This window comes from Artemia franciscana, chromosome 2 (genome assembly GCF_032884065.1).
Source record: "Artemia franciscana chromosome 2, ASM3288406v1, whole genome shotgun sequence".
NCBI lineage: Eukaryota > Metazoa > Arthropoda > Branchiopoda > Anostraca > Artemiidae > Artemia > Artemia franciscana.
Window position 1 is genome coordinate 17,467,992 of NC_088864.1, and position 27,023 is coordinate 17,495,014.

The 27,023-nt window shown below is 36.0% G+C and overlaps 1 protein-coding gene across 3 annotated transcripts in view; it reads right to left on the reverse strand.

The window, feature by feature from the left end:
- LOC136037991 (calcium-activated chloride channel regulator 1-like) overlaps nt 1-25,565 on the reverse strand; it is a 215,792-nt gene extending 190,227 nt beyond the window's left edge. For 2 of the 3 annotated variants that reach the window (XM_065720910.1, XM_065720900.1), the window contains exon 1: nt 5,823-6,079. In XM_065720910.1, the coding sequence (XP_065576982.1) occupies nt 5,823-5,972 (150 nt within the window). In that variant the 5' untranslated portion in view covers nt 5,973-6,079. Of the gene's footprint in view, nt 1-5,822; nt 6,080-25,517 lie in introns of those variants that run through there. The other variant, XM_065720918.1, reaches the window with a different exon arrangement.
- Nucleotides 25,566-27,023: the final 1,458 nt, after the last annotated feature.

The following is a 27,023-nucleotide window of genomic DNA, read 5'->3' on the forward strand; positions in this document are numbered from 1 at the left end:
GTTTACACCAATCAAAGCCACTACTTTAAATTAAAACAAATACTAAGCTACCTAAGTAATATTCCACGTTTCAGTTTTTTTTGAAATTTCGACAGTTTCACGCTACACTTAGCAACGTAAGCCATTGTTGCTGCCTAAGCTTTTTCGAAAACTGAGCACACCGTACACAATCTTTGAGATTTTTTCAGACTTTCATTTGAAAAAAATCAAACTTTCCCTAAATGTTTCTGAATATCCTTACTTTACCCTGGATTACATTTAATCCCTAGATTTATAATGAGTGTCCCTAAAAGAAGTGATTTTTCCTTAAAATAGGATAACATCCCTAGAAGTGAAAGCCCTGCTTATCCAACATTCTTTAGCATTGTCCAGAAAAACAATAAAATTATTTACGAAAACCTCAATAGAAATGATTGATGACGGTTTATTGTCTACGATGGTCAAAAATACTTCCTATTGCAAATGCTTAATTTTTTTATATTAAAGAATTCCCAAGGGCCAACAGCCTAGGCAAGATGATTCCGGAATCACTCCCCAAAGTGGGTCCTCCAAGCCAGATCTGTGTACCCAGATTTAAGGAACACGAATCTAAAATGTTTATTTTCTAACAATCAAAGGGACCTCTACTTTTTCTTTAGAACAAGTGACCAACAAAAGCACCACCTTTATGACTTTTCTTCTTAATAAATCACATTGTTCTTCTATTTGATTAGACAAAAGGATATTTGGTAAGGCAGTACACCTGTATTTATTTTAGTTACTCTTTTTCGTCCACTTCTTAATTAGTTTGATAAATCATGTCAAAAAAAAGTTCTGCAAATCTTATTAACGTAATATGAGGCGCTATTTTGCTGATGAGTCAAGCAAAATACTCCATTTCTTGTCGCTGAAGCAAAAATATGAACAATAAAATGTGTTTGTAGGCGTTTTATCTTGTAACAAGAGCTTTCTAGAATGAAATCCTTGACGACAGTTGAAAGTAATAAAGAGGAACCGGGCTTGGTATTAAATACCTCTGCTATGATCTCTAAATGAATGTCAGAAAACATTAAAAAATGTCTGCCATGGAAGTTAAAAATGAGCATTAAATGAAAAGAACAAGAATATATAGGATGTTTCAGTCTACAAATAGATAAGATAAAACCCAGAGAACTGACAAGGAGAATCTTCACTGGTTTAAAATAAACTGAAAGCTCGTTCGTAATATAGGCTACTGTAACTTTTTTGGGACTTTTTTAGGGTCCAGCTGCCAAGGCTCTAATGGAAAAATAAGGGGCTCTTCAGCTTTGGGGGTGATAAGATACCATAAGAAGCATTTCAGTACTATACCTAACCTAAGGCATGTGACATTGTGTAAAGGTTTCCTTATCGGTTTGTGTTAGTGTGACAATTTTTTGGCAATAAACTCGTCCATTCTTCAGTATTTAATGTGAACTTTTATACGGTTTAATTTAGACGCTTTCGAACCATCATTACTGCTTCAGTCTAGCTAGTTTGATCTAATTGTTAAATATTATATTCAAAGGCAAAACTTAAATTTACTACTTACTTTAAGATTCCAGCTCAGTGACGTCATTTGTTTTTTAGCGGCTTATTAGAAATTAACATTTGAAATAATCTAGTCTGCCTTTCTTTTAAATTAATTCTCTTTTCTTTATTCTTACCACTTATATCGTTTTAGGTATAAATACCTTGGGAGCGTGAGCGTGTCTCCCCCTAAAATGTCGAGATTTATAGGACTTTCTACAGTTTCTTGAAACATTCTAGTAAATTGCCTATTCTAGACGTTTTTCTCAAAATTATCCCCCCCTTCTCATAAAAGATCCATGCCTCGGAGGTGATACCTACATTTGAAAATATTATTTTTATCATTTAGAAAATGGGCTTTCTAATTTTTGCCTGTGGTAGGATGTTTATCATTTTCTCATGACAGGAAACACTTCCACCTTTTCCGGTGTATTCTCTACTAACTCCAAAATATAAGGAACGGGAAAGCCAATGTTTTTAACTGTTTTTAATATAGTATCTAACAACAGACAATGATAATCGTTTTGTGTTATGGAAGAACAATCAAGTCACAAGAACAAAACCCTAGTAAACTGTAGGGACGATTTGAGTGCCCAAGGTAAAAATTTTAGCAACATTGATGAGGTGTTGAAGGCTTTGAGAGATCAAAGTGCAAGAACAGGGCTAAACATAGATGTTCAGAATATTATGTCGTTTAAAATAGGAGTAAATCAGCATGAATAAGTTATGTTGGCTAACACGAAAATAAAAGGAATGAATAACTTAATTTGGTTAAGTAGCATTATTATAAAGATGGGGTATGCAATTAGGATGTAAAAATTACAGTATCCGAGGAAAGGGGTATTTTCCACAGTTCGAAAATGTTTGAAAACATGGAAATGTATGGCTTTGAACTACAAATAGGATACTGAAAGCTACGCCAAAGACTGTGATGGCTTTAAAATGATGGCCATTTGAAAAGTTGGAAAAGATACGATATACCTATTATCCCCCGTGTATCCCTGGCCATGGAGCCTTTCGAGGGAGTATAAGTGTATTGTAATTTAATTTTGAATTGTATTTTGTATTGTCTTGTATTTAATAATAATTTTTTATTTGATTAAAAAAAGAATAATTAAAAAAATTATTCTACAGCAATTGTTGAAGCGTAGTTGTAGGCACTCGTTTGCATGATAACATATTAAACAATAATCTGTGCGAAAAATGCAGTTAGATCCTGCTTCTGAGTGATATAAAAAAAAAAGATTCCTACGCCCGTCAGGATGAGGGGGGGGGGGGGTAATCCTGGTGTCACATTCCTTTTGGCCCGGGGCAAGGGTTGGTGGTATGAATCTACAAGTTCAGCCAACCCGATGCTTGGGAGCTTATCATTTAAAATGTTCACGCAAAATATCAAAATTTCAGATACCAGGTGGCGTGGAACACGTCTGGTTCTGCTACAAGTAAGCAAGGGTTAAGTTGGTTAGGTCACCAGATGATAAGCCACCAATAATGGTGCTGTTTGACAATCCACCTTGGGTCAGCCTATACCCCGCTATCTTTCCATTTACAATTGATACAAAAATATATTGAACGCAGGTTTTTTAATAAGACTCAGAAGAAAATAGTAACAAATAACTATAAAATGAGCTCGTGCCAAATTAGTATTGCAATCGATTCTTAAAACAAAATAGTTACTTATCCTGTATTTGATTGTAACGTACGGAATACGTTAGATTTCAAAATAAAAATCTGCTTCATGTTATTAGAATTCCGCATCAGAAGATAATGACGTACAATAGCATATACACAGCAGATAAACCTTGTTACTTCACTGTTTCGCTTTGGTGCTCTGTCACAATGGATTTTGCTTGAATGCGAGTTTTCCTTTCGATTTGTTTTTCTGTATTGTCTTTGTTGTTTTTTCTTTATATTTTTGTTTAAACTAGTTTTCTGTTTTTTTCTCATTAATAAGGGCTACTGGATGTGAAGCCAAAACATACCGCAAATATATTTATTCTAGAAACGTAAAAATTGCTCGAAAAACAAATGTATTCTTTGATGAACGACATGTATGCTCTTTCAACATAATTTGCCATCTTTGTGTGCTAAATCAAAACCCAACCCGCTAATAAAAAAAAAGTCTAAATCAAAAGTCATCCTGCAAATGTGCCTCTGCGTCAAATTTATATCAATTTATTCCCCAAGATCAAACAGTTCGTGATAACGAACGGTATTGGAGCGACCAGGCTCAATAGTAACCGAAACTCTAAAAACGGAGGTTTTATAACAATAGTTACATCAAAAGAATCGCATTTTTATGCTGATTTTAAATATACAAGTTTAATCAAGTTTAGTCTCACCCCATCAAAAGTTACAAGCCTAAGAAAATTTGTCTTATTTTAGAAAATAGGGAGAAACAACCCCTAAAAGTCATAGAATCTTAACTGAATCAATCAGATTCAGCGTATCAGAGAACCCTACAGTAGAAGTTTCAAGCTCCTATCTACAAAAATGGTGGAATTTTGTATTATTTGCCACAAGACAGATCACAGATGCGTGTTTATTTGTTGTTTTTTTTTCCTCAGGGGTTTTTAGCATTTTTTTTTTTTTTTTTTAAATGAAAAAATAAATATGAAATTTTTTTTTCAACTGAAACTAAGGAGCAGCATTAAAACTTAAAACGAACAGAAATTATTACGCATATGAGGGGCTCACCTCCTCCTAATACCTTCTTTTTATGCTAAAGTAATTCTATAAAGTTCAACTATTTATTCTACGGCCTTTGTGATTTAGGGGTAATTCTTAAGGGATTGGGACAATTTTTAAGCTTTAGTGTAAAGAGCTAGGTATTGACGAGGACGTAAACCCCTCATATACGTAATAAAAACATACGAATATAGAAGTTCTTTACGTAAGTTAATTCGTAAGTTACGTATATCTTTTACTAATAAAAACGCTCGTAAAAAATTAAAAAGTTATAGTTGCTTTTTGAAATAACCAAAAAATTGGAGGGTAACAAGTCCTACTCCCGCACTCCTTTTTTTTTCAAAATCGTTCGATCAAAATTATGAGAAAGCCATTTAGCCCCCCCCCCAAAAAAAAAAATTAATATGCAAATTTCGTTTTGATTATTCATGTGCGGAGAGCCAAAATCAAAACATGTATTAATTCAAAAAACGTTCAGAAATTAAATTAAAAAAAAGTTTTTTTTTAACTGAAAATAAGGAGTGAGCTTAAAACGAACAGAAATTACTCCGTATATGAAAGGAGCTGTTCCCTCCTCAGCGCCCCACTCTTTACGCTAAAATTTTTTACTGTTTTGAAAGGGAGAGACGAGAGAAAGAGTCGAACTTTAGCTTAAAGAGCGGGGCGTTGAGGAGGGAAAAGCCCCTTTCATATACGGAGTAATTTCTGTTTGTTTTAAGTTTTAATGTCGTTCCTTACTTTCAGATAAAAAAACTTGTTTTTCTTATTTAATTCTATAGAAAGGACAAATGTCTCATGTTGCAAAGAATTTTATTCATTATTTTATGCACCTTATATGACTTAAAACGGTGCTTGTCAGTTATCCCAACCACACTCAAGAAGCGAAGTTAGGCTAATCATAATAAAATATAATAAAATATGATGAAAATATAATACTTCAGTAACAAGTTATGGAAAGTACAACAAATAATTATGGAAAGTAGGCTGCCCGGAACGCATTATATTAAATGCCGGTACTTCTGTATTATACAGAACACGCTCAATAAGTGAAGTAAACAAACTACGATACAGGTACATTTTTTGAGAAAATCCGGTTTCATAGCCCAAAGACAAACGGTTAGGTTAGAATTCTAAGTTGTAATTTTACAATCTTCCTATTAAAGTATTATATTTTCATCATATTTTGTTTTATTTCATTAGCTTTATCAAAAGTTTGGGCTATATATTTGCACATTAGGGGAGTGGGGTGCATTATATCAAATACTTTAACTTAATCTAACCTAATCACCTTTATATATATAATATCTAATTAAAATGTACCTACATCGTAGTTTGTTTCACTTATTGAGTGTGTTCTGAATAATACAAAAATATCTAAATACCTAGCCTAATTATCTCTATATATTATATATTTAACATACCTGTATAGCGATTTATCTCACTGAGACTAAGCGGATTATCTCCGAACGCTGACAGAAAAACCGAATTTTACCCAGATCGACATCTTAAGTGTGGTTGGGATAACTGACAAGTACCCCTAAAATTGTGGTCACGTATGATGCATGTTTTTATTCAAAACTTACAATAATAAACCAAAAGGGGCTTACCTCAAGCCTTGTCAGAAACGCAGCACAGTCACTGGGCTCACTAACGTATTCACTAATCCCTATGATAATCCCATCATATCCTCCGTTATTTAATACTGCTTTCGAACTAACAAAAACAATTTGAGCGAATGTAATAAAATATCTCAACATGATTACATTAAGTTGTTCCACTTTAAAACAAAGATTGTAAGGCTCGACTCTCAACTTCAAACTTCTCCCGGTAACTTTGGTCTTCGGTACCTAACGAAACACTGTTTCATATTCTCCCACACTTCACTTACCTGAAGCACCTGTCGGTAGTTACCGCTTGATTGCGCACGCGCGGAATTCTGGCGCAGAATACCGTGAATAACCACAAATCTTTTGGCTTGCGGGGGTACATGTCGCCCTTCTAACCTTCTTGTCATGACGAGTTTGAACTGACAAGACCTGTCATCATACTCATCACTTCTGTTTCCAACTTATGCGTACTACACTGACAATCCTGATAAACTGCAACTAACAGATTAAGGCAGTTTATTCTACTTACCATGGGAGCTAAACTCCTTGAATTTGGATCCATAGTTTTTTTTCTTCCAAACCCTAAATGGAATTCTAACCCCCGTCCAGCTTCCCATGCCTGTACATGGACTTTTTTTTTCTTCTTTTTTTTTAAGCGAAAGTCTGAAATACACTCCAAGTAAACCAAATGTATTGAAACTACTAGAAAAATGTAAAAAAAAATATAATAAGATCCCAAATCATGGTAGAGAGCTAGGGTCCAAACGCCCTTTCCCAGTGTTGGTGCGTCTTATTTTTATTTGAGTGTTCTTAGAAAAGAGAAAGTGGATGGTTGATACAGTTGGATATCAAAATTTGCATAAAATTCATTCCTAAAACAAATTGAGTTTTTCAGGTGCCATATTTACTTGACACGATACTTTTTAAAATAAATCAAAAAACTGATTAATAGTGTCATAGTCATCCCCCATCCAGATTTTGAAAAATACCTTTTTTTGTAATTCTGTCTTTTTTAAAAACGGCTTTTTTGGTATTTTCTTTTAAGAAAATTGAAAAAAAAATATGAAATGGGCCCCAACCCCACAAATTTTGAAACCCCCGTCTGTAAATTAATACTCCTGGAGCTACGCCCTCTTGTTTTTAAGTCAATGACCACTAGAACCCCAAAAAAGAACTTAACTATTATCGAGCTCCTCAAAAGCAAAAAGATTGAGTTTACATATTCTATGGACATGTTTGACAGGAGTCAAATAACACAACGATTCTTCATGCCACTAAAAAAAACTAGATTATGACCGAACCTTTTCAAAATTAAAAGCATCGGACGGTAAAAATGCTTGCAATATTGCACAACAGAGATTTAGAAGTAACGATCCCGAATATTATTAAGTAAAACAACAAGTTTTTTTAACGGAAAGTAAGGAGCGGCATTAAAACTTAAAACGAACAGAAATTACTTCTTATATGAAAGGGGCTGCTTCCTCATCAACGCCCCGCTCTTTACGCTAAAGTTTGATTCTTTGTCTTAACTCTACCTTTTAAAACAGTAAAAAAATTAGCGTAAAGAGCGGGGCGTAAATGAGGAAGCAGCCCCTCTCATATACGAAGTAATTTCTGTTCGTTTTAAGTTTAATGCCGCTCCTTACTTTCCGTTAAAAAAAACTTTCTTTTTTTTTACTTAATTTCTGAACGTTTTTGAATCAATGCATGTTTTGATTTTGGCTCTCCGCAGATGAATAATTAAAACGAAATTTGCATATTTATTTTTTTGGCTAAATGGCTTTCTCATAGTTTCGACCGAATGATTTTGAGAAAAAAGGAGCGGGAGAGGAGGCCTAGTTGCCCTCCGATTTTTTGGTTACTTAAAAAGGCAAATAGAACTTTTAATTTTTTACGAATGTTTTTATTAGCAAAAGATATACGTAACTTACAAATTAGCTTACGTAACGAACTTCTGTATTCTCATGTTTTCAGTGCCTATATGAGGGAGCTCGCCCCCTCGTCAGTACCTCGCTCTTTATACTAAAGCTTAAAGTTTGTTCCAGTTTCTTGAGAATGACCCCTGAATCACAAAAGCCGTAGAATAAATAGTTGAAATTATTAAAAATACTTTAGCGTATAGAACGGAGTATTAGGAGGAGGTAAGCCCATCATATGCGTAATAATTTCTGTTCGTTTCAAGTTTTAATACTCCTCCTTACTTTAAGTTGAAAAAACTTTTTCCTATTTATATATATATATATATATATAAATATATATATATATATATATATATATATATATATATATATATATATATATATATATATATATATATATATATATATATATATATATATATATATATTTTCCATTGTTTTTTTTTAAATAATGCTAGAAAATCCTACGCTCCCTTTATGAAAATTTTCTTCCCCGATGCAAATTCCTCCAAGGAAAGCTCCTCCAACATATCCCCCTCTTCTCAACCCCCCCACCCGCCCCCCCCCCCCCAAACCTAAGAATCCCCCTGAAAACCTCTGTACACTTCCAAATAACTATAACACTACTATATGTAAGCACTGGTCAAACTTTGTAACTTATAGCCCATCCCACGGGGACTGTCGGGGAGTAAGTGGTCCCCAAAGACATAGTTATATGGTTTTTCGACTACGCTGAATAAAATGGCTATCTCAGAATTTTGATCCGGTGACTTTGCGAAAATAATTAGCATGGGAGGGGGCCTAGGTGCCCTCCAATTTTTTGGTCACTTAAAAAGGCACTAGAACTTTTCATTTCCGTTAGAATGAGCCCTCTCGCAAGATTCTAGGACCACTGGGTCGATACGATCACTCCTGGAAAAAAAAACGAACAAAGAAATAAACACGCATCCGTGATCTGTCTTCTGGCAAAAAATACAAAAATCCACATTTTTGTAGATAGGAGCTTGAAACTTTTACAGTAGGGTTCTCTGATACGCTGAATCTGATTGATTCAGTTAAGATTCTATGACTTTTAGGGGTTGTGTCCCCCTATTTTCTAAAATAAGGCAAATTTTCTTAGGCTCGTAACTTTTGATAGGTAAAACTAAACTTGATGAAACTTATGTATTTAAAATCAGCATTAAAATGCGATTCTTTTGATGTAGCTATTAGTATAAAAATTCCATTTTTCGGGTTTTGGTTACTGTTGAGCAGGGTCGTTCCTTACTACAGTTCGTTACCACGAACTGTTTGATCAGGACTTGATTTTAATATCCTCTATTTGCTTCGTTCCATCAGATATGTTTTTGTACCATGCCCTGTCAAGGTATTGTTTTTATTTATTTTTTCCAATAGTCAAGAGGTAGAAAATTTGCTGGTATGAATCCCTTTCTATCTTTTTTAGTCGTAAAGGAATAGGTGGCCATAAATGTCCTCTTATTGAAATTTGGCCATTCAATTTATTAAAATCAAGTTCAAGTGCAAGCTCCATTTATTTCCATAAAATGACAGTAACAAAACAATATCCCAAAGGGCCAAAAAATTAATCAATTTTCAGAAGTTAAAAAATAAATAATAAATCTACTGAAAGTAAGAGCAACACTAAAGCTTAAAACGATCAGAATTTATTCCGTATATGGTGTCCCCTTCTCTATATCTTTCTCTTCACGCTAAAGTTTTTTGAGTACTTTTAAAAAAGGTTCTGATTCTAATTTATCGGCAATTGTGTTTAAGCAATTGCTCAAGATAGATTGGGACATTAGGTCAAACTTTAGCATAAATAGCGGGGTAAAAGAGAAGGCGGAAGCCCCCTCATATACGGAATAATTACTATTCGTTTCAAGTTTTAATGAAACTCTAGTAGAAAACACTTGTTTTAAAGAATTCAGTTTCTGATCATTTTTCAAATAATATCAGGAAATCAACCTCCCGCTTCATGACAAATCAACCACCCCCACCCCACCCCCACGAACACTCCTCCTGCATAAAATCCTTCATCCCGGGAAACTACCCCAGGTAAAATTCCTTCCTTGCTGCGAATTCCCCTAGCAAATTTCTTGCGGTCGATTCCGCCTGAAAAAACCTCCTCAGCATACTTTCATTTGAAAAATAGACTTTTTGGTAATGGTGGAATCCTTCTTGAGTGGCAAATTTTTCCTGGAGATTACCCTCCGAAAGAAATTTTTTTAATCCAGCAGAAAATTTCATCATGGAGAATTTCTCCTGGTGACAATTCCCCCATTGAGAATTTCTCTCGTGGGAAATCCCGCTGCGTAAAAATCCCACGGAGAACTCCAACTCCGCTGAAAGTTTCCCCTGGAAAGTTAACCCTCAGGAACTTCCATCCTAATGGGAAATTTTTCCTGTAGTAAATCAATACCCAGAAAATCTTCCTCCCCTGAAAAATGTTTGTTTACTTTCCAAGAACAGATACTACATGTAAACCAATGGGAAAATTTTATAACTTCCTGCCCTTCCTCCAAGGGCTGTTGGGGTAATGTCATGCCCAAAAACATAGTTATTGGACTTTCCAACCATACTGAATAAAATAGGTATTTCAAAAAGTTGATCGGATGACCATTGAAAAAAGGACATAGGAGGGGGGCTAGCTGCCCTCCAATTTTTTGGTCACTAAAAATAGCATTTGAACTTTTAATTTCTGTTCAAAAGAGCCCTCTTAGAAATAGACCATTGGTTCCATACGGCCACCCATGAAAAAAAAAGCAAGAAAACAAATAAACATGCATCCGTGACCTATTTCCTGGCAAAAAGTTAAAAATTCCAAATTTTTAAAGATCGGAGATCTAAAACTCTACAGTAGGGTTCCCTGATACGCTAAATCAGTTGGATTTTTGAAAAATCCTTGGATTTTGGGGAGTGTTTCTACCTTTTTGAAAACTAGGCAAATTTTCTCAGGCTTGTAGCTTTTACTTGGTAATATTAAACTTATTGAATCTTATATGCTTGGAATCCCCATAAAAAGTCCATTATTTGGTGTATCGATCGTTATCCAATTTCTGTTTTCTTTTTTATAAATCCTGGCTACCATTGGGCCGAGTTGGTCCTTACTTACAGTTCGTTACCACGTACTGTTTGAAATTGCAAAGCCGTATTCAAAATATTAACTATAATTTGAAACCCCTCACAAGTAGTAAAGATTCTACGAATCTTTACGGACTAATCTTTATGGAGAACGTTTATGTTATTAATGGACTGAAAAAGAAATTTACTGCAGTTACCCAGCCTCCTAATATCATAGTCTTAAGTGGACTCAATGACGGTTTTATGGGGGATGGGTACCTGCCCCGGGCTCAGATATTTTAGGGGTGCAAAGTTTCAAATAAATAATTTAACGGCTATAATGGTCTAGTTGTCTTTGAAGTTTTATTTTTAATTGTTATCTTTATTTTTATTTGTTAATACATCAAACGGTAAGCATAATGTTTGTCGCTATATAAGCAGACGGCTAAGTTGGTAATAAGTATAAGGAAGTTGAATCCAACATTTTGTTGTTCCTGTATCTTCATTCCTTAGAAATGATAGTAAGTAGCAATAAAAGTAATGCATTACGATGATTTAGATCTCTTTCAGTTGTTTCATGAACTCCGCGACATGAAGAAGCGGTGCAACCTTGCAACCGTCTTCAGATCCCTGGTAGCCAGAAGGTGTTACTAATTTTCTTCAAGATGTGGGTGCTTGGTACGTAATAGGGAATGTTTTTTACCTTTGGTTGATACATAATACTTACGTATCTGTTGTAACTAAGGATGATTTAATCTTATATGGGCTTGTTTATTTAGAACTCAGGCCCCATTATTTAAGTGGGGAACCCGCGGTTGTAACGGAGAATGACGTAATCTCGCATGACATGCCTGAGACCAAGTCCTTCTTGTCAAGTGGGGAGCCACCGGCTTTAACTGAAAATGATGTAACCTCGTATGACATGCTAGAGCTCAGGGCTCGTTAGTCAAGTGGGGAGCCTCTGGTTGTAACTGAGGATGGCGCACAAGTGGGATGTTCCGTAATATTTATGCGAATGTTTTTTTAAGATATTTTTTCTTCAAGACATTTTCTTCGAGATATTTTTTTTTCCTTAGCGTTCTTTTTTCTTCGAGTTGTTTTTACTTTTTTTCATCAAGATTTTTTCTCCAATACATTTTTTTCTTCATGGTGTTTTTTCCTCAGAGGACCTATATAATCCGATGACAATAAGGATTTTTGTCCGCTCTAGGAAGCAAGCCGTAGGACCAGAGATTTCCCCAATGGATTGCTGCCTTAACCACGTGTTGCCGGATCCTAGATGCCGGGCTAGACGTAAATGCCTGACTCCCGTCACAAGTACAAGTAAGTAAGTATGCAAAGGTACATTTTTTATAAATTTTTGATGTCCAGTCACCAATTAAATGATTTGAAATTTACCAAGCTGCTGAGTTTCCCTATGTAAGACAGCTTTCTTAGTAATTTTTCATACTCAGTAATCAATTAAGAGACTTGAAATTTACCAAATAGCTGAGTTTGTCATTTATACAAAAGTGCTTTTTTTTATTAATTTTTGGTATCCAGTCATCAATCAAAAGTCTTGGAATTCACCAAGCAGCTGAGTTTGTTTTATACCAAAGTGCTTGTTGATTCATTTTTGATACTCAGTCACTAATCAAAAGACTTGAAATCTACCAAGTAGCTTAGTTTGTTCTATGGAAAAGTATTTTCTTATAAATTTTTGATACTCAATCATCAATTAAGAGACTTACAATTTACCAAGTAGCTGAATTTCTTCTTTGCAGACGTGTTTTTTAATTAAGTTTTGATTCCCAGTCACTATTAAAAGACTTGGAATTTACCAAGTAGCTGAGTTTGTTCTAGGTGAAAGTGCTTTTTAATATTAATTTTTGATATCCAGTCACCAATTGAAATGACTGAATTTACCAAGTAACTGAGTTTTTCAATGCAAAAGTAATTTGTTCTATGTAAAGGTGCTTTTTATTAATTTTTCGTTCTCTCATCAATACAAATGCTTGGAATTTACAAAGTAGCTGGGTTTGTTTATATAAAAATTCTTTTTTATTAATTTTTTATACCCAGCCACCAATTAAAAGACTTAGAATTCATCAAGTAGATTAATTTGATAAATTCTAAAGTACTTTTTTTTCATTAATTCTTGGTACTCAGTCACCAATTAAATGACTTGGAATTTACCTAGTAGCTGAGTTTCTAGATTCAGATATTTTTTCTATTAATTTTTGTAGCTTAGTTTTCCTCTATGCAAAACTGCTTTTTTATTAATTTCTTATGATTAGTCAACTATTGAAATGACTTGGAAATTACCAATTAGTTGAGTTTGCTCTGTGCAAAAGTGCCTTTTATTAATTTTTAATTCTCAGTTACCAATTAAAAGACTTGGAATTTACCAAGTAACTGAGTTTGTTCTATGCAAGAGCTTTTTTTTTCAAATTTTGATACTCACTCACCAATTAAAAGACTTGAAATTCACCAAAATAGCTGAGTTTCTTCTATGCAAAATCGCCTTTTATTATTTTTTATACTCAGTTAACTATTAAAAGACTTGGAATTTCCCAAGTAGCTGAGTTTGTTCTATGCAAGAGAGCTTTTTTTTATTAATTTTTGACACTCAGTCACCTATTAAGAGACTTGTAGTTTAATAAGGAGCTGAGTTTCTCTATGCAATAGTGTTTCTTTAACAATTTTTTAAACCTAGTCACCAATTAAAACACTTGGAATTTACCAAGTAGCTGAATTTGTTCTATACAAGAGAGCCTTTTCTTATGAAATTTTTATATTTTGTCACCAACAAAAAGAGTTTTCTCTGTGCAAAACTTCTGTTTTATTGATTTTTGATACCCAGTCACCGATTCAAAGACTTGAAATTCACTAAGTAGCTGAATTTGTTCTATTCAAAAGTAATTTTCTTATTAATTCCTGATGCTCTGTTGCCAATTAAATGATTTGGAATTACAAAGTAGCTGGGTTTGTTCTATTAAAAAGAGTTTTTATTAATTTTTGATACTCAGTTACCAATTGAAACGACTTGGAATTTACCAAGTAGTTGAGTTTGTTCAATGCAAAGTGCATTTTATTAATTTTTGTTAACCAGTTACCAATTAAAAGACTTGGAATTTACCAAGTGGCTGAATTTGTTCTATGCAAGAGAGCCTTTTTGTTAATTTTTGATACTCAGTCACCAATGAAAAGACTTGGAATTTTCAGAGTAGCTGAGTTTCTTCTATGCAAAAGTGTTTTTTTATACCCAGTCACCAATTAAAAGACTTGGAATTCACCAAGTAGCTGAGTTTGATCTATGCAAAGCACTTTTTCATTAATTCCTGATACTCCGTCACCAATTATATTATTTAAAATTTTCAAAGTAGCTGAGTTTGTTTTTATGCAAAACTGCTTTTCATTAATTTTTGTAGCTGAGTTTGTTCTATGCAAAAGTGCTTTTTTATTCATTATCGATAATCAGTCACCAACTGAAATGACTTAGAATTTGCCAAGTAGTTGAGTTTGTTCTATACAAAAGTATATTTTATTAGTTTTTGATACTCAGTTACCAATTAAAGCATTTGGATTTTACCAAGTAGCCGAGTTTGTTCTATGCAAGCGAGCTTTTTTATTTATTTTTGATACTCAGTCACCAATTAAAAGACTTGAAACTTGAAACCGTTTGTTCTATGCAAGAGAGCCTTTTTATTGTTTTTTGGTACTCGGTCACCAATTAAAAGACTTGAATTTACCAAGTAGCTGAGTTTGTTCTATGCAAAAGTGCTTTTTTATTAATTTTTTTATGCAGAGTCAACAATTGAAATGACTTGTAATTTACCAAGTAATTGAGTTTGTTCTATGCAAAAGTGCTTGTTGATGAATTTTTCTTCGGTCTTTTTTGCATCTTCCCTTGTGAAGGGGTATTACTTTTGATTACTTGAGCTCACAAGGAAACTTTCCAGAGTCAAAAGACAAATTAATGAGGAACACAAGGCATGGCATGATATAATTCATTACGCTTTTCACAGCTCTTAGGTTCAGACCGTCTGTCCCTGCTGTGTTAGATTTCAGATCTTTGATTATTTTCGTCAGTTCAATCTCATAACAGCTTATGAAACTCAAATATGTGTCTTTCGCCTCTTGTATCATCAAAAAGATTATCCAAAAGAAAATCACTTTTAGCTTGAACATCTCTCTTAATGTCACTTCTGATTTCTGAAAAAACTCACCAAATTCATCCACTATTAACTCACTGTCGGATATTTCCAGACCTTTGACCAGTAGCTGTAACGCTCGTAACGACCGTAACGTTTTTCGTATCTATGAACATGCAAAGTAATACAAAATGATGAAAGAACCAGGACAGCTAAGACAAATAGCATGGAAGAAATACCTGAAGTAATGACGAACGAAAATAAAGCACAACGAATTCTGTGGCTAGCAAATATGCAACAATGGTCCTCACGACGAGTTAAAAGTGAGATTGCAATCAGAAATGATGTACAACGAAATTTGCTACTAGAAGACAAACGGCAGCGAAAGTCGCAAACGAAATGACACAGAGTGAAATCTGCGGTCAGAAGACGATTGATTTAAATTCAAACTGAGCAGCCATGACAAAAACAAGGATAGAAAAATCTCACGATGAAGAAAACAAACAGGACTATGGCCAGTAGACAGAAAAGACAAAACCAAAGTGATGCAGATATTTCGTCTGTATGAAACAGGGTGTTTCCAACGCTTAGGGAACAGAGATAAAAACTAAAATAGCCTAAAATAAAATAAAATTTGTAAATTCATTTTCGTTTACCTCATATTTACCCTCAAAATACCTTGATAGTTTTGAAGTAATATATTGGATAATTTTAATTATTAGTTTTGATAGTTTTGGCAAGGTATCGTAGATATTCCTTTTTGATAAATTTAAATGCATAGAGTGTCCTTTGATTTGGTTCAATATCCCCAGCAACATGCCCTGAAGTTTTAACGTAAAATTCTTAGCTTTTCTTGTGATAACGCCCAGACGCCCTTTTGAAAACATGGGCACATAGAGTTTGTTTTGATTTAGTTTTATACCCTCATCAGATTTTTCTGAAAGTCTTAATTGAGTTCTTCATTCCATTCCTAAGATGTTCTATCTCAGGTGCTATGTTTGTGCTATGTCTAGGTGCTCTATCTGTGCTGTGTCTACAGACTGGGTGCCCTTAAACTCTTTCTATTTATTTCTTTTAGCTCTTTTAATGATAGCGGTAGTTTTTAGCAGTAGCAGCAGCAGCAGCAGTAGTAGTAGTAGTAGTAGTAGTAGTAGTAGTAGTAGTAGTAGTAGTAGTAGTAGTAGTAGTAGTAGCAACAGTAGTAGTAATTGCACTGGCAGTAGTAATAGCGGCAGTCATAGTCGCAGTAGTACTAGTAGCATTCGCAACCAGTCGCAGATACAGTCCTCAGTAGTCCCAATCGCAAGTAGTTGAAGTCGCTATCAAAAATATCTGCCGACGCAATTGGTTGTTGTAGTCGTAGTCGCATGCAGTTGCAATCACAGTTCCAAGTAGTTATAGTTGTAGTCACAGGTATTGGAGTTTTTATCCCTACTCCTCCATGAGGTGTTTCTGCTCCTTTAAAGCTGGATTTCGGAATTTATTCTACTTTCTGTTGGTTTTGAGTTTTATTTATTTATTAATGGTGATTTATGGTTGTTTTACGCCTAGAATATTATTCGGCTTAATCTTTGGTTTATTATTATTCTTTGGTTTATAGAATATTTTTATTATTTTATTTGTAATTTATATTTTATATTAATTATTATATTATGTAACTACATGATAATCTGATATTGTACTATATAGTATTATGTAATTATGTATTATATGTTACAATACAATTATATAATTTAAAATTATTGTATAACAATTGTAAATTATATAATTATAATTTTATTATAATAATTTTAAATATTTTTTTCGGTTTATGTAATCTTTGACTTATAGAATAAATAATTATTCTGCTCTATTTTTGGTTTTATGTAGCTATATACTTTTCTTTGGAAATCTTATTTTGTAGATTTTCCTTAATTTGTGCTCGCTTTTCAATTGACACATTTTGTTTCATTGGATAAGAAATGAATATTTTAAATCTTTTCAGCTTTTCAAACAGTTCGTGGTAACAAACTGCAACTGAGGAGTGACGCAGATGAATAGTAACCGAAACTCTAAAAACGGAATTTTAATATTAGTAGATATCAAAAGAATCAGATTATTATGGTGATTCCGAACGTATATAATTCATTAAGTTTAGGGTTACCTATCAGAGGTTACGAGCCTAAGAAAATTTGCCAGATTTCTGGAAAAGGGGGGACCCTAAAAGTCAAAGAATGTTAATAAAAATTTCGCCATCAGATACACCGTATCAGAGAGCCGGACTGATAGGTTTCAAGCTCCTATCGGCGAAAATGAGGAATTTTGTATTTTTGTACGAGAAGAAAGATCACAAAGGCTTTTTTTGTTTTTTTTTCCTCTATTGGTGATCGTATTCAGCCGGCCGCCTTTGCAGATTGGCAGAGGGTTCGTTCGAATGGGAGTTCTAGTTCCCTTTTTAAGTGACCAAAACATTGGAGTGCAGCTAAACAACTAACAATAATAGATTTTTGTCTTTCTTCTCTGGTCACGCTCGCCAAGTAATAATTGGTTTAATCATATCCTCAACTGACCGTATTTTTAGTATTTGCTCTCCAAAATTCATTGAGGAGGAATTATTGTTTTTAAAAGAAATTTTAATAAGTTACCATTACCCAGTTTGGTTAATTGACCAGACTTTTTCGAAAAGAAGGAAAAACTTTCTAAAATTTTCTAATGATATCCTGGACATAACAGGAAAGAAAGATGTTTTTTGTTCTTTACCATAAGTTCCAGGGCTGAGTGAAAAACTTAAAAGAATTTTACAAAATAATGGTTTAAAGGTAGCTTAAGAGGTAATACTTTGGCTAGTTTTTTTAAATTCTGGAAAGGATCGAACTTCCGTAGAGCAACAAAGTGGGGTCTATAAAATCCCTTGTACTTGTGAAGCTCTTATGTGGGACGTACTAACCAGAATTTTAAAATTAGATTGCTACAACATCATAATTCTATTTCATCGTCTTTAAAGCAAAACCCCAAAACTGAAGATTTCACGGCGGCTCTATCGGAGCAAATTTTCAGGGAAGTAGCAGTAGTAGTAGTAGACAGGTTTAATAGCAAAAACTTGACAGCTGTCGCTGATTTGTGTTTCTTTACAACATATACAAAATCAAGCTACACTTATAAATATAAATAAAACTATAAATATTAACTCTTATTATACATTTTGACGAAAACCGGGACGAAAGAATTACCATATCGGTTTGTTCTTGCTTTAACGGGAACTAACTTATCTTGCTTTCTCGTTCTTGATGGTAGAGGTTGATCAGGTAGAATGTCACAGTGCTGAGATTTAGAAAGTAAGTACTTTCCGAAACTCATTATCAGAGTTTCGTACCGGTTTTGGAGTGACGGCAGTCCTAGCACTTCCAGAGCCTTTTCGTAGGGGATGTCACGGCGGCCCAAGATGATCGATACCGCTTGCTTCTGAACCGATTCAAGCTCCTGACAAAGATACACTGTTCTCAGTGCTGAGGGCACCCAAACAGAAGACGCATATTCCAGAATGGGGCGGACATACGCTATGTATGCATACTTAATACTCTCTGTGTTTGCACTGAACCTACGCATACCGTTTAAAGTCTGTAGACTAGTGTTTGCACTTTTACCCACGTTTTCAATATGTGTGGCAAAGCTGAAGTCATTGGAAAAAGTAACTCCAAGGAACTTGATACTGTTTGCTAGAGGGAATGGAACATTTGGTTCCATAACATCACTTTTTAGCGGGTTAAAGCGCACTATCTTCGACGTGTCCACATTAATCTCAAGATTTAGCTCCGCGCACACTTTTGTGAAAACACTGAAAAAATTTGAACTGAACTGTGGCGTCACAACTCCGTTTTGTACTAAATATTTCAGGATAAATGACTGGTCATCCACGAACTTGTAGCAGTCGTCATAGTCAGCTATGAGGAAGTTAATTACAGACAAGAATTCAATAGCTGCAACCTTAGTGCCCTGAGGGGCTCAAAAGGTGGATGAGGATCCTTCGGAATTGGTGTCACCTTCGTAGAGAGCAAACACACGATGCATCCTCTGACTGAGAAAGTCCAACACGAGCGTAAGAGTCTTTTTCTTAGCCCCCATTAGCTTGAGATTAAGGGCAGCTACAATGTGATTGATTAGATCAAATGCCTTTCAGAAATCTATGGCACCAAGGTCTACAAAACTGTGACCTTTTTCGACCCACTTAAGGAGACTATCGTACATCCTCACTAGGTACACTGAGGTATTACAGTCTTTCAGTCCGCCGTATTGTCTCTGGTCGATGGATCCCTGGATTTGATCAAGTAAGACTCTCATGATAAAGGTCTCGGCCACTTTCGCCAGGGATGGTGTTTGCGAAATAGGTCTAAGTTCGTCACAGCTCTTAGGGTTGGTAACCTTCGGAATTACTCTAACGTAAGCTTTCTTCCAAACAGCTGGAAAGATCCCTATACGAAAGCAAAGGTTTATAAGCACTGAGAGTGGTTTCGCAATGAAAGGGGCGTATTCTCGAATCAGTTTGGGTGGAAGTTCGTCTGGATAAGCTGAACAGTTTACTTTCACCTTCATCAGGGTCTTATAGGTTGTCATCTCATCGGTAACAACTTCACCTTCCTCTGCACAGGAGTCAAGTATTTCAGACTTCTGGGCTTGTGTGGGAGAAGGAAATGAGGTCCAGATGCGGGTGAAATATTGATTAACCTCATCAGCAGTTGTGTAAGTTCCGTCTGGGCGGCTTATTTTTATGCTGTTATGAATGGACTTGCCAGTGATTTGCTTGACCGCTCTTTGCCATTTCCTGGGATTAGTGTGCCTAAGACTGTCCAAAAATTTATCACGCCCGTAATCTTTCTTCGCACTTCTCATGAGAGAGGAAATGTGATTTCGCAATTTTTTTCGCATTTTGCAAATCTCCTTCTTGGAAAAGCTTGCACTTTTTTCGGATTAGTTTCTTGATTTGGGGGGTTATCCAGGGTTTATCACTTTCACATCTAGTGAAAGTATTTTCAGGAAAAAACTTGAGGTATTTGGCATGGAGAACTTCGTTGAACAGTTGGCATTTTTTATCGAGGCTTTTGTCTCAATACACTTCTGGAAAAGGGTAAGTAGCTATCCATCGACCATAGGTGCAAATTGCTGAATCAGTAAGCGGACGATACTTGACACGGTTAATTTTAGGCTTGGGTATTGAAGCGGCAGCTGACCAGAGCACAACGTTATGATCAGAACAGGCAAGCGGCCCAAGGGATTCAGGGGTTGGGTAATAAGTCTCACAGTTGGTCAGGATTAAATCCTGATTAAGTATGCTACCAGATTCATGTGTTGGAAAATTTACAACCTGCTTGAGGGAAAGGCATGATGCTAGCCAGCTTTTCTTGGTTTGGTTAAAGTCCCCAGCCAGAACAATAGCAGGGTTTCCATAAAAAGCACGAAGGTGGTCGACAGTTTTTTGGAGGTATGTGACAAGATCACGGCGGTTTTTAGCACTTTCAGGGTAATAGATTGAAGCAAAGATGATGCATGAGTAAGCACGCGGCATGGCCGATGGTTTGCACCAAACCCACACAGCCTCATGTTCAGTGCTTTCAAGGTCACGTAGCTCCTTCATTGGGATATCTTCACGTACGTAAAGGGCTACTCCACCGCCTAGTCTCTGGTCACCAAGAGCTTGTCTTGTTCTGAGGTATAGGGCATAACCGGTGAGTCTTCCTGTCACTTTAGTCAGGTTCCAAGTTTCTGTTATGGCTGCGACAGAAACATTGTTCTGCCTTAATACTACATCGATCTCATCTATTTTATTGCAAAGAGAACGTGCGTTACAAAGTAGGAATGTGGGAAAACGCTTCTTTGAATTGTATGCGACGGGAGACACAGTTGATAGGGGTAGCCTAGAGCTTTCAGGGCACGGGCCTGCTTCGTATCTTGAGAGGGAGGGGGGAAGTTTCTGGTTCAAAATTGTTACTTCTATATAGAGCCTGTCTTTTTGTTGTCGGTAATTTGGTGTTCTGGCAGAGATAATTGTCTCAATCGCTTTACTGGGGTGCTCTCTTTGTCTAGTTTTAATTCGTATTCCAGCTCCTTTCCCGCGCCTTCTTCTTCTTTTCTGTCCGTACAGAGTAACGGGTCCTGGTGGAGCATTCAGCAGTCCAAGTTCGTTTAAACGGATGAAGGTGGATGGCACTAGTGGTGAAAATGGATAGGGTCTAATTTTAATGAGCGTTTTCATCAAACTGCTGATACCTGCTTGGTTGGTCATCACACCAATTATTAGTCTGTGAGCAACTGCATTTAGCAGTATATGAATTTCTTAGGGTGTTTGATTTGATCTCACACATGAATAGAGCTAAACTTTCCAGATGGTCTACGGCGTGAGCGCCATTTAGGTTAATGTATGGATGTTGTATATAGATGGCGCTACCACCTAGCAAGGTGAATAAGGCTCAAATAAATAGATCTAGTATTTAATTTGTATGAAATATCACTAATCAAAGTCAGGAACACTAAGTCTTCGTCACTTACACCATCACTGCAGGAAACTTGAAAAAAAAAACAGCACAAAAAAGCTAAAAACTGGGATGACAAGGGTCAGCTATTTATAGCGCTCACAGCGCCATCCCATGATGAATTAAATTAAATTGAATCGAAATTAAAAAAAAATTATTCAAGAATAATTCCATAAACAGGGACACAGGTAAGTTTGGATTGAATTCAATTTAACATAATTTACTGAGGTCAAATAAAGTAATTCGCATTTCACCTCACAGCTTTGACCTCTGTCCACCTGATATGTCGGATAAATCTAATGAACCGGAACCAAAGATTGAAAAATAGACGTCAAGAAGATTTGCTTCCGCTGTTGCATTGAAAAATATGAACAATAAACTGTATGTAATTAGTTTATTGGGTTTAAATCTTGTTTGTTTTTGTTAATCTTTTTTAGTTTTACCGCTGATGATGGACACTGTATATGTGTATTCGAAATATCGAGTTAGAAATTTTTATATTTGTTTCACTGTCAATTAAAAGGTATCATACCTGTTTTGAACTGTTATGTTTTCGTAAAATTTTGGAGGTTCCCTTTTTTCATTAACCTTGTCTTTTTCATTTGTCTCTGTAACTGACACTTCATAACGCTCACCGATGGAAGATGGTCATAGCTAAGAACAAGAGCTAAGAGCTCATATGGCACTTGTGACGAGGCAAGAAGAGCTAAGAGCCAAGAGATCATATGGTATGAACTCTAGCAAAATTCTATGAATCAATAGATTGACTTAAAAGAAAAATAAGAGGCTTAATGCCGGTCAGGATTTAAAATAAGAGCTCTGAGTCACGATGTCCTTCTAAATATCAAAATTCATTAAGATCCGATCACCCACTCGTGTGTTATAAATACCTAATTTTTTCTAATTTTTCCTCTCCCTTTAGCCCCCCAGATGGTCGAATCTCGGAAAACGACTTTATCAAGTCAATTTTTGCAGCTCCCTGACACGCCCACAAATTTGCATCGTCCTAGCACGTCCAGAAGCACCAAACTCGCCAAATCACTGAACCCCTCCCCCCAACTACCCCAAAGAGAGCGAATCCAGTACGGTTCCGTCAATCACGTATCAAGGACATTTGCTTATTCTATCCACCAAGCTTCATCCCGATTCCTCCACTCCAAGTGTTTTCTAATATTTCCCCCTCCAACTCCCCCCAATGTCAAAAGATCTGGTCGGGATTTGAAATAAGAGCTCTGAGACATGAATTCCTTCTAAATATCAAATTTCATTAAGATCTGATCACCTATTCGTAAAATGAAAATACCCCAATTTTCACGTTTTCCAAGAATTCCGGTTTCCCCCTCCAAATCCCCCCAATGTCACAGGATCTGGTCGGAATTTAACATTGGAGCTTTAAAGCCCAAGACCCTTCTAGATATCAAATTTCATTAAGATCTGGTCACCTTTTCGTAAGTTAAAAATACCTCAATTTTCAAAATTACCCCCTCCCCCCCAACTCCACCAAAGAGAGCAGATCCAGTCCGATTATGTCAGTCACGTGCCTTAGACAGGTTCTTATTCTTCCCATCCAGTTTCATCCTGAGCTCACCGCTTTAAGTATTTTCTAAGATTTCCAGTTCCCCTCAACTGCCCCTCCCCCCCAATTATGGTGGATCCGGTTGAGATTTAAAATGAGAGATCTGAGTCACGAGATCTTTCTAAATATAAAATTTCATGAAGATCCGATCCCTCGTTCGTAAGTTAAAAATACTTTATTTTTTCTAATTTTTCAGAATTAACTCCCCCCCCCCAATAGAGAGGATCCGTTCCAATTATGTAAATCACGTATCTAAGACTTCTGCTTATTTTTCCCACCAAGTTTCATCCTGATCCCTCCAATCTAAGCGTTTTCTAGGATTTTAGGTTCCCCCACCCCAAAACCCCTCCAATGTCACCAGATCCGGTCGGGACGTAAAATAAGAGCTTTGAGACATGATATCCTTATAAATATCAAATTTCATTGAGATCCGATTACCCGTTCGTAAGTTAAAAATACCTCATTTTTTCTAATTTTTCAGAATTAACCCCCCCCCCCAACTACCCCAAAGAGTGTAGATCCGTTACGGTTATGTCCATCATGTATCTAGAACTTGTGCTTATTTTTCCCACCAAGTTTCATCCCGATCCCTCCAGTCTAAGTGTTTTCCAAGTTTTAGGTTTCCCCCTACCCCCCCCCCTCCCCACATGTCACCAGATCCGGTCAGGATTTAAAATAAGAGCTCTGAGACACGATATCCTTCTAAATATCAAATTTCTTTGAGATCCGATCACCCGTTCGTAAGTTAAAAATACCTCATTTTTTCTAATATTTCAGAATTAGCCCCCCCCCCCCTAACTACCCCAAAGAGAGTGGTTCCGTTCCGGTTATGTCAATCAAGTATCTAGGACTTGTGCTTGTTTTTCCCACCAAGTTTCATCCCGATCCCTCCACTCTAAGTGTTTTCCGAGTTTTAGGTTTCCCATCCCAGCTCTCCCCCCCCCCAATGTCACCAGATCTCTTCAGGATTTAAAATAAGAGCTCTGAGACACGATATCCTTCTAAATATCAAATTTCTTTGAGATCCGATCACCCGTTCGTAAGTTAAAAATACCTCATTTTTTCTAATTTTTCAGAATTAGCCCCCCCCCCAACTACCCCAAAGAGAGCGGATCCGTTCCGGTTATGTCAATCATGTATCTAGGACTTGAGCTTATTTCACCCACCAAGTTTCATCCCGATCCCTCCACTCTAAGTGTTTTCCAAGTTTTAGGTTTCCCCCTCCCAACCTCCCCCCAATGTCACCAGATCTGTTCGGGATTTAAAATAAGAGCTCTGAGACACGATATCCTTCTAAATATCAAATTTCATTGAGATCTGATCACCCGTTCGTAAGTTAAAAATACCTCATTTTTTCCAATTTTTCAGAATCAAACCCTCCCCCAACTACCCCAAAGAGAGCAGATCCATTCCGGTTATGTCAATCATGTATCTAGGACTTGTGATTATTTTTCCCACCAAGTTTCATCCTGATCCCTCCACTCTAAGTGTTTTCCAAGATTTAGGTTTCCCCTCCCAGCTCCCCCCCCCCCAATGTCACCAGATCCGGTCGGAATTTAAAATAAGAGCTCTGAGAGACGATATCCTTCTAAATATCAAATTTCATTGAGATTTATGACCCGTTCGTAAGTTAAAAATACCTAATTTTTTCTAATTTTTCAGAATTACCCCCCCCTCCAACTACCCCAAAGAGAGCGGATCCGTTCCGGTTATATCAATCATGTATCTAGGGCTTGTGGTTATTTTTCCCACCAAGTTTCATCCCGATCCCTCCACTCTAAGTGTTTTCCAAGATTTTAGGTTTCCCCCTCCCAACTCCCCCCTCCAATGTCACCAGATCCGGTTGGGATTTAAATAAGAGCTCTGAGACACGATATCCTGCTAAATATCAAATTTCATTAAGATCTGATCAACCATTCGTAAGTTAAAAATACTTCAGTTTTTCCATTTTTTCCGAATTAACGGGCCCCTCACACCCCCCTAGATAGTCAAATCGGGAAAACGACTATTTCTAATTTAATCTGGTTTGGTCCCTGATACGCCTGCCAAATTTCATCGTCCTAGCTTACCTGGAAGTGCCTAAAGTAGCAAAACCGGGACGGACAGACCGACAGAATTTGCGATTGCTATATGTCACTTGGTTAATACCAAGTGCCATAAAAAGCACAACATCAGCATAACAAAGCTTCAAACCAGCAGAGCAAACGAAAATATTATCAATTAGAGTTTCACTTTTTCCAGTGGTCCTCGTGGGTACACTCACAAGCGGGTATAGATCATCTGGCGTCATAAAATTTTAAAAATCAAATTATGATTATACAAATAAAGCAGGATAAAATTAAAATCACCCATAACAATATGACTAGCTCCAGGCGATACCTTCAAAATCAGCTGACTCATACCTCCCACAAAATCATCCAGGTGAGCAATGGGTGGCTTATATATCATACTAATTATATTTTTTCCCCATCAAATTCAACTTCAATTGAAAAACTTCAACCTACCTTCAATCCGAATGCTAAGATCATCCCTTTCATTATAATTCAACCTATTCTTCACAAGGATTTAAACACCACCATGACCCAATACCACTCGGTTCTTAACACAAAGATCAAAACCTGGAAAGAATACAGTGAGAGAAACAGGTTTGTACTAAAATATTTTCACATATTCCTATAATATTTAAAGAAGAAGAAAAATTGTCCAATTAATTCCAAAACATCCAGGCAGCTTTTAGTCAAGGTGATATTCCAAATACTTATTCGTAGATTCCGTTCATTTATATCATGAATGTGCGGCCACCGAATATAATTACTCTCCCTCATAGGCTTTAGATCAACAATTGGTATATGAATGACTGAATGAATGAATGACTGTATTTAAAGCCATTTTTCAGGCCGTATACATACATATATAACAACAAACAAACTAAATTATGTAACAATCGACTTTCAAATAACAAGACCCTTCCGGACAAAATTTGCCACTGCTACTATATTTATTTTCGACGTCGACTTCAAAGTTCCAAGAAGGGGAAGATACCTCTTGATAAATAATCCTGAAGAATAAATCAGTCTTGATCAGACATTATCATTTTTCACAAAAAAGAACAAGAAATAGAACTTAAAAAATAGATGAAAATATGAAAAAATATCACAAATATTAAAGAAAAACTCTATAAAAGGTTATCAATTGACCTGATCGGAGCAGTCTCAATTTGCACACAAAAATACGGCCTTGATCAGATCCCACACTGCGATTTCGAAACTTATCTCTTTAAGCGCTCAGAAGATCACGCTTACGTTTCGCAAGGTTTTCAGCACCAAATAAGCATGTGCCACTAAACTGCTTCTTCGCTGTAAAAACATGACGAGCTATTTCTTTTGGTCGAAACTGGACGAGAACAGAAGCAACTTTTTCTGGTCTTTGAACCAACTCTACCACTATTTGATCCAACTCTAAGTCGCTGAACCCTAACTATGTCTGAATCCTTAACATTAGCTAGACCCATCTTGACAAACAATACGCGCTTCATGATTTCACCCACACTGCAAAGGAATCTGTTTAACACCATTAAACAACAGGGAATCACCCCTCCGTTCCTGCTCTATGTCGTCTTGCTTGAGCTCGAGCTGATTTACACGGTTTTGCAACAAGTCGATCATATACATCTATGTTTTAAATATTTTTCAATCAGTTCAAATTTAGGATAAGACATGTACTGCATTATAGATTTCTGAAACCATTGTTTCAACTGAAAACCTAGCATGAAAATTAGCTATAGTCTGCAAAGTCAATTTTTTCAACTTTCTCTTAATTTTTATCTTGATTTCTTTAGCTAGATTTTGTTTTGTAGCCGCAAGTTCATTCTCTGTAGCCACTACTAGTCTACAGATATCAGCAGTGAGATCTGAGAGTAGGCTATCCATTACAAAATCTTGTTTTTTTTAAACTGTTGGTAGACATCAGGATGATTTTTTAGCTCTACAAATGCATGACTAACACCCTTA